The following is an 8,638-nucleotide window of genomic DNA, read 5'->3' on the forward strand; positions in this document are numbered from 1 at the left end:
GCATATACTATACTGCTTGATAATAATACTACATAGTATACATAAAAGTAATACCACGTGAGATGTGAAGACGGAACAACGACTCATGCAGGCAAGGGGCATGAATGGGAGAGAAGCAAAGGAGGTCTGAGCAAGACACAGTACACAGGAACATGCCATCATCTGCTGGACAGTCAGTTTCCTTCAGGGATGTAGCCCCTGATGCGCGAGATGCCCCTACACTGCTGTATATACATGCTGGAGCGCTAAGTGGACTCAGTGGGTTGGGGGGGAAGAAACACATAAAATTGCTAGACAATAGTAGTGAAGAGACAGAGTGAGAACTGGGGTAAACTAGTGGGTGGACTTGACTGAAACATATTATATGTGTTTATGAAATATTTATGAATATGAATAAGCTGACATATTTATACTTTACAGTAAAAGAAAAAGAATGACCTTTATAATGAACTGAGCAGGGCCTACTTTCAATTTTAAAATGGATTTGTTTGTAAAATACTTTAAATCAGTCTGCTATTCACTGATTCACATTCCTTTTTAGATTACAGAGGCTTCTAGAAATAATTTTTTTTGGCTGAAATCTTAAATTTATCAATAATAAAGTTTCATTAAAAGGAATGGACAGAGCAAACAAACTTTAGGCACAATCTCTAGTTAAATGTCTCCCTCTAATTTTTAACTTCTAGAACTTGAGTTTTCTAAGTGAAGCTAACTACACATAAAGAAACATCCAGTACTCATTTACAGAAGTCACCCAGGCTTTCAGGGTCATATAAACACAGATTGGCATCAGAAGGAAAATGTAACGAAATCTCAGTGAAAAGGGCAGCAAGGGGTCAACAGTCATGGGAATCAGATAGATTACTTAATGAGTACCAATCACAGAGGCCTTAAAACTTTTATAAACCAGGTCCACAGTTATCTACCACTTCTGAAAACTTGCAAAAGTGTCCCTGTAACCAAGGTTCAATGTAACCAAACTGCACTTTCATCAGCCAACACAGGCTCTTAGTAAAAACACTGCCTGAGGAAAAAAAAAATCCCATCTGCTGACTAGCTGGCACGAGCATTCTGACTAGTTAACATTGTATTACTACATGGAAATGTTCTTTAAAGATCCCAAACAACAGAAATAGAACCCGCCTCATGAAAATATAAACACGTCAATAGCATGGAGAGCAGGAGAACAACACTACTGTAGAGAGCAGCCCCAAGCGTCAGTTGGAGTACACCACACTGCAGTGACTCCTGCTGCTTCAAGCTGTCCACACGAAGTAGGCCTGGTGGCACACACTGCAATCCTAATACTTGGGAGCGGAAGGAAAGAGGAATCCAAGGACAGCCGTGGTTACCTAGCAAGTTTGAGGACAGCTGGGGCTACACAAGACTAACCATACAAAGAAGTTATCCTCACAAGAGACCAACATATTAACTCGACCAAAATCAAAGTTATGAAACTGAATGATGTAGTTAGGAAGGAATACAGCAAATATTAATCAGCCATAAAAGTATTAAATATTTTGCATAAAAGCTATTATCTAGGCTGGTAGTAATACTACAAAAGGAAAAAACTCTCCTCAGAGACCCAAAAGCTAAGCCAACTAAAACTACCATGCACCAAATCAGTTTGCTTTTCCTCCACTTACCAAACTTCCTAAATAATCCAAAAGTAACACACCATGAGCAAGCTGCATTATTTGCTATCACTATTACCAGACAAGAATTAAATTACATCAAGACAAGGCATTAAGTACACACCAACACAAACAATGACAATAAAAACAATGAATACCTGGTCACAGAGAGACTGCAAAATGGATGTGACATATTCCACGCACTGCTGGCGAATAACACTGTCCCCAGGAGACCGTACCAAAGCTAAAAGATCCTGGAATATCTCTGCATATCTTTCATCGCCTTTAATAGTTCCATTAATTAGATGCAAAATAGCTAATTTACAAGCTTTGTGTGAAGCCAGAGCATCGAGAAGAGCAAGCAACCTGGTGGTTTGGCTAGTGTACTGTTTTTCTTTATCTTCTGAAGTGCTGAAATAAAATCAATATGTTCAGTAAACAAGGTTCTTGATTTTAAGCACAATTTAATATTTTCTACATATTGATTCACACGAATTTTGTATAAAACATACACCTTATTCCCTTGATAAAATGTTTTCCAGAAGTTTATAGTCACTGTAAAATTTTATAATTTCAGGATTTCAACAGTATACTTCAAGTCAGAGTAGATGTTTATACTTCACCTTTTAAAAACCGAAAAATTGGGGCAGGAAGGTGACTCAGGAAGTAAAGGCATACTCATAGAGAACAACCCTAAGGACCTGAGTTCAACCCCAGAATCCACGTACAGAAGGAAAGGAAAAAGCAACTCTATGAAGTTCTGACCATACATGTATGAATGTGTATGTGCATGCATACAAGCAAGCATCATGCTATAATGAAATTTAAGTAAAAGCCTCAAATCAAGACCTTCAACATGACTTATGAAATGAGAAGATAAAGCCTTCTAAAGAAAATAATTTACATATATTAATATGTGCATACATGTGCATGTGTGTATTTACACATCCACAAGTTATCTGGGCTTACTAAACCCTAGTTTCCAAACTATGTTAAAGTGGGTATCTGTGTCAAGAGTAACTTGAGGAAAACTTCTTAAGGTGGGATGAAAATACCTTTGCAAGTCTTCTACAATCAAATCCAACACAGTTCTCATGATCAGAAGAGCAGTTGGAGAGGCAAGGTCACACAACTGAACACAAATACGCCGTAACATATGTTGAATGGGCTGGCAGGTTGTGCCAGAGAAAGAACGAACTATTTCTTGGAGCAACTTTGCTTGAACATGAAGGTGCATGCTCCACAATTTTCGGGTGTTGAGTGCCACTGATATATCATGTGGCTCAATAACCTGTTAAAAAAGTATAATGTGTGTGTACATAGATTTTTTAATATTTATTATAGTCGCAAAACTGTTCAGGAAGAACTGTCATAAAAAGAACACCTTTACTGCATGCTTGAAACATAATCCACTATTACACTATTACAATTAAACAATTATTTGAATCCAACAGGTCTAAAAAAAAAGTATTGTTCTCAGGTTGGCAGTCAGTTGAGCAGAGTCCATCGGTGAGCAATCTAATTTGCAAATTCTAAAACATGATAAGGGGAGAAAGAAGATTTGCAGTAACAGGAAAACATAATTACAAGTGTACACAGCAACATGATAAAACTCACTTCACAAAAGGCATTGAAAATGTTACCCCACACTTCCAACTCGCTTCAGTCTCATCTCACCCTCAACTCAGTTACTCTGTCTTTGGGGGAGGAGGACGAAGGCTGGCTTGGCTCTGACCAGCATCCCTGGCTTTACTAAGGAGCTACTGCAGTCATTACAAGATGCATGTGATATGGAAGTGGTACCTGCGTGGTCTGCATGGGCAAGGGAAGAGGCAGCAGCTCTGAAAGGAGTATGAGTCCAGAGAAGAAGCCTTCCGGAACCTTCAAGATGGAAGAGAGAACTTCCTTTAACATTAAAGACCAAGTATTGTTGGCCAGAGTCTCTTCAGAGATTGTGAGCTTCTCATTAACTCCTTGTGTAAAAGTCAATAAGATATCAATGATATCATTCTGAATTTTCTGCTCATCACTATCCAAACGACCTGAGAGAGGGATAGAGCACAGGAGCATGTGTAAAGTAACAAGTGCTGAAGGAACACGCATGTCCTTAAACTCAAAGGATCCGCCTCGCAGGAGCTCTGTCAGCATAGTTTTAAGAAGAGTGAGCGTGCAGCGAGCCATTGAAATGGTAGTAACTCTGTGCAGGGTAGTCCCCATGTTCACATGGAGCCTCCAAGGCTGTGTCAATATACTGTTCAACTTTTGCAGAACTCGAATAAAGGTGTCCATTCCTTCAGCAGAAAAAAGCTGAATAACAGCAAGGTTCCATTTGAGGTCTTTCTGTTGACCTTTATATAGGGTAAGGAAGGAATAAGAATAAAATGAATTACTTACATGTTAATAATCAATCAAGAATATCTTAAATATTTAATAAATGATATTTAAATAGGCTTAAGTATGGAGGTTTTCGAAGTATATTAATTATATTACCTTCTACGGGTGGTGGTGGACATGCCACATTACAGAGAACACGTAAGGCAGTGGTAAGGCCAACGCCTTCTGCAGTCATCAAGTTATCAATATTCTTTAAAAAAAAAAAAAAGCAAACAAGCTTAAGTCAGTGAAAACTCTGAGCTTCGAGAGCATGTGCAAGGCCCCAGGTTTACTCCTCAGTACAAAGGCTTTAGCGGCACTGTTTGCTCTGGAGAAGGTTTTAAGCATGAGAAAGCTGGGTGTGGTGCTGCATCCCTGCAGTGCCAGCACTCAGGAGGCTACAGCAAGGAGGATAGTGGTGAGTTTAAGGACAGTTTGGGTTACACAGTGAATTCCCAGGAAACCAGGGTTAGACTGTTCAGTCTCAAAGAACACACAAACCAAAAAGAGACAACATGTAAGGAAATCCTAGTACAAAAGAAACCTATGTAAATTATTTCACCTTAGGTACATTTCACTTTTTCTTATAAAATTCTTTTTTAATTTTTTAATGATTTATTTATTTTTACTGTATGTGCACTGTGTTTTGTCTGCATGCATGTGTGTATGAGAATGTTGGATCACCTGGAATGAGAGTTACAGTGAGCTGCCACATAGGTACAGGGAATTGAACCAGGGTCCTCTGGAAGAGCAGTCAGTGTTTTTAACTGCTAACCCATCTCTCCAGCAACATCACAGGAATGTTTTGTACTGTACAATATTATTTTGAAAATCAAATATAACATATTTGTATATTTCAAGTACTAAAACAAAGCAGTAAATAAAGACCTATGACTCTTTGTATTAAGAATTTAAATTAAGTCTTTTTTATATACCCATTTTATATTATCTTCTCTCAAAAATGAAGCAATGACTAAACTGGCAAGTGATCTCTTACATTCTGGGGTTTTTGTTTTGAGCCCAGATCTCACTAAGATGCCCAGATTAGGGTCTAACTTTAATCCCGCCCCTCTGCCTCATCAGTGGCTAGAATTACAATTTGTGGCACTGTGCCAGACTGCATTTAAAAAGCCCCATGTATTTAACATTGTATTTAACACCTGACTATGTTTCCAAATACCAAATAGTTTTGTTTATATTTTGTAGCTTTCACAGACTAACATTATAACTAAATTTATAACTTGAAAAATTTTAATGATTTAAAATATTGCAACTTCTATGTCTCAGGATATATGCTGTAAAAGCAAACAAACAAGCAAAATAAACCCACTCTCCCCCATTTGCTTCCATTTTGTATTCTCCTTTTTGCCTTAATATTTTTCTTACAGTTCTACAAATTACTGAGACAACAAGAAATCATCATCGGTTCAATTGTACTTAGTGTGTCTTAGGATAGGATTACTTCTAGCGTAGAAATTAACGGGGTGATGACTTGAACAGGATGTGGTGGTACGTGACTGTGGTCTTAGCACTCGGGAGGTAGAGACCAGTCTAAGTTCTGGAACCAGATCCTACCTAAAACTGTAAGGTTTATGAGGAAATCAACTTGTTTTGCTGTTTTGGTTTTTTGAGATAGGGTCCTATGTAGCCCAGGCTGGCCTCAAACTCACCATCCAGCTGAAGATATAACCCTGAACCAGTCAGTCATCCTTACAGGTGTAGAGCATCATACGACCGCTCATGCAGTGCAGGGAATGGAAGTCTGAGCTTTGTGCATTCTAGGCAAGCACTCTGCCAACGGGGCTTCCTCCCTCCCTAGCATGGTTTTGTCTTTGAGGCAGTGATTTCTGATGCAGTCTCTGCTGGCTTCAAACTTGCAATCCTTCAGCCTCAGGTACCTCAGGGCTGAGATTACAAGCATTCACCACCATGCTCAATTGAAAATTTTTAGTTATAGACTGTAATCCAATGTCTTTTCTTCTCTTTTTCTTCTTTCTTTTTTGAGACAGGATCTCATATAGTTCAGGCTGCCTTTAATCTCAGCATTAAGGAGGCTAGTGAGTTCCAGACTAGCCTAGTCTACATAGTGAGTTATAGGCCAGCCTGGTCTACATACTGAGTTACAGGCCAGCAAGGGCAGTGAGACCTTATCTACAAAAGAAAAAGAAAAAAACCCCAACCCCCCCCCCAAAAAAAAAAAAATCAAACAAAAATATTCTTACGAGACAAAGAATGAAAAGTCAAGGGACCACTAAGACAAAAAGATCTGAAGCAGATAGTCCTAAACAATACTTTTCTTTGACTTCAAAAGAACAACGAATTGGTCAATATAGACAAATTACTTTAATAATATACTATAGCTGCAAAACCAAGGCGACTTCCTCTTTCACAAAAACCACAGTGCTAAACACAGGAGTAGGATATAATTCAGTCCATACTGACGTAGTTTAACATGCTCATATGTGTGCCTTCAGTCCATCTTGCTATGCTATACACTGAATTAAGTAAAAAACAAGGGGGGGAGGAAGCAACTTCCAAGATTAATGATGGATGAATTAATATTTCACTATGAAATATACATGATTTTAATATTACAATTATAAATTATAGATTTTACAGATTTCAACTTTTAATTTCAACTACAGTTGTCATTATCCAAAATTAACAACAGAGAAAATTGTTCCACACTGGAATTGTCTGGAATTGGCTATATCAATTTTCACCTAAATATTATGAGTTAAATTATTTCATTAATTAAAATTAGAATACCACTAACATTAACGTTAAAGGTTTTGTAGGGCCTAGGAGACAACTCATTGGGTAAAAGTGCTTTCCAAAAAGCTTGAAGACGTGAGTGCTATCCCTGGACTCCACATGGTGGAAGAGAGAGCCAGCTCCCACAGCTACACTCTGACCTCCAAACATGGAATACAGATAATTTAAAAAGAGCATCACATGCATGTGTGTTCATGTACGTAATTATCTACATCCATGCATCAAAATTTCAAAACAGTTACATAGATCAATCAAGGCAGTGATTTCTCCACTATCCTGAGGGTAACTTCGGTATCATCGCCACATGTCACTAGGTTCACACCAATCAAAGCCCTTCTAACTTTTACTTACCTGTTTAACATATTCAATTAGATTTGGGATGCAGTTAATTTCAAATCTGAGGTTTTTCAGAGGTTCAAGCCACTTGCCAAGTTCTTAAAAACAAAAAGAATAATCTATATTTTAAAATGAAAGTATTTATAACAAAATGTTTTCCCCAAAAGAAAACACCACATCATTTGAATCCTCTAGATTTTACAAAAGATAATCTCTGGTATCTTTTTGTTTTTTAAGATAGGTCTCGTGCTATACTCCCAAACTGACCTCAAACTCACAGTCTTCTTCTTGTCTCAACCCCATAACTGGTAGATTACAGGGGTGCACCACCATGCCCACTTTATGTATTTAATTCCTTACATGTACTTTAAAATGAAAATGGCACCCTACTATGTTCATTCAAAAAATGCTGATGACTATTATCTCATTTTCTTTAAATGTTTAAATGCTTATCCAATCTGCCTCATTAAAATCAATTTATTGCAATAGTCAATGAAAATACTAAAACGGGGTGGTGGGAGAAAAAAAAGAAAACACTAAAACAAAATTTATAAATACAATTATAAATTATTACAATGCACCATTTATTTACCTATCTTTACTGCTGCCTGCAACCCCCCAGTCTCCCCCCCCCCCAAAAAAAATATATATATTAGAATTGAGCTATGCAGAGACATTTTATTGAGTAGACCTTTCTTTAACAAGAAATCTTACTTCTTTTTTTGGGTGTATGTAAGATTCTGGGTTATGTAAAACCTGGGTTGTCATGCATGCTAAAGAAGTACCTAAACATTGAGCTGTATCACTAGCCTGGTTTTGTCTATTTCTTAACTTGTCATTTTAAAATTAACTACTTTTTAAAGTAGTACAATGTGCTATTCAGCAGTCTTTTAAGTTAACTCAAAATAGTGCAAAAATCTAAGTGTAGCAAAACACTCAAAAACAAAATACAATCCAAAAACTACTGCAGGTTCTCCTATCCATGTTCACTGCCTATCTACTCTCATTAGCTAGATAGGTATTTTTCAGGACTTTCCAAGAAAAGGGAGGTACTTTCAAACCTTTTCATTTATATTCTAAAACACTTTATGAAATCTTAAGTTTTATAAGCTCTTTTCCTAAAAGGCAACTCAAGAAAGTAAAACTGAGTTAGAGAGATAGCTCCATGGGCAAGGTGCCTGCTGTACATAAAGCATGAGGATCTCAGCTCAGACCGTTGATACTCATACCAAAGCTAGGCATGCTGTAAACAGATGTCACACACCTGAAAACACCAGAACTGGTGTGGCAGACATATGTATCTCAGAGGCTTGCTAGCCAGCCAATCTAGTTAAAAATGCAAACTTAGGTTCAGTGAAAGCCCTTGTCTCAAAAATATAAAGTGGGCAGCAGTTAAGAAACACATTTCGGCCGCGCAATGGTGGCACACGCCTTTAATCCCAGCACTTGGGAGGCAGAGACAGGCAGATTTCTGAGTTTGAGGCCAGCCTGGTCTACAGAGTGAGTTCCAGGACAGCCAA

At 37.8% G+C, this 8,638-nt stretch overlaps 1 protein-coding gene across 1 annotated transcript in view; it reads right to left on the minus strand.

The window, feature by feature from the left end:
* The window catches only part of Virma (vir like m6A methyltransferase associated), a 59,349-nt gene that overhangs the window by 16,275 nt on the left and 34,436 nt on the right, over positions 1-8,638 (minus strand). Inside the window, exons 11-15 of the mRNA XM_028769451.1 lie at positions 7,134-7,216; positions 4,125-4,218; positions 3,438-3,982; positions 2,690-2,925; positions 1,793-2,045 (exon numbers count right to left, since the gene is read on the minus strand). Coding sequence (XP_028625284.1) covers positions 1,793-2,045; positions 2,690-2,925; positions 3,438-3,982; positions 4,125-4,218; positions 7,134-7,216 — 1,211 coding nt within the window. The remainder of the gene's footprint in view (positions 1-1,792; positions 2,046-2,689; positions 2,926-3,437; positions 3,983-4,124; positions 4,219-7,133; positions 7,217-8,638) is intronic.

This window comes from Grammomys surdaster, unplaced genomic scaffold, assembly GCF_004785775.1.
Source record: "Grammomys surdaster isolate TR1022 unplaced genomic scaffold, NIH_TR_1.0 64, whole genome shotgun sequence".
Taxonomy (NCBI): domain Eukaryota; kingdom Metazoa; phylum Chordata; class Mammalia; order Rodentia; family Muridae; genus Grammomys; species Grammomys surdaster.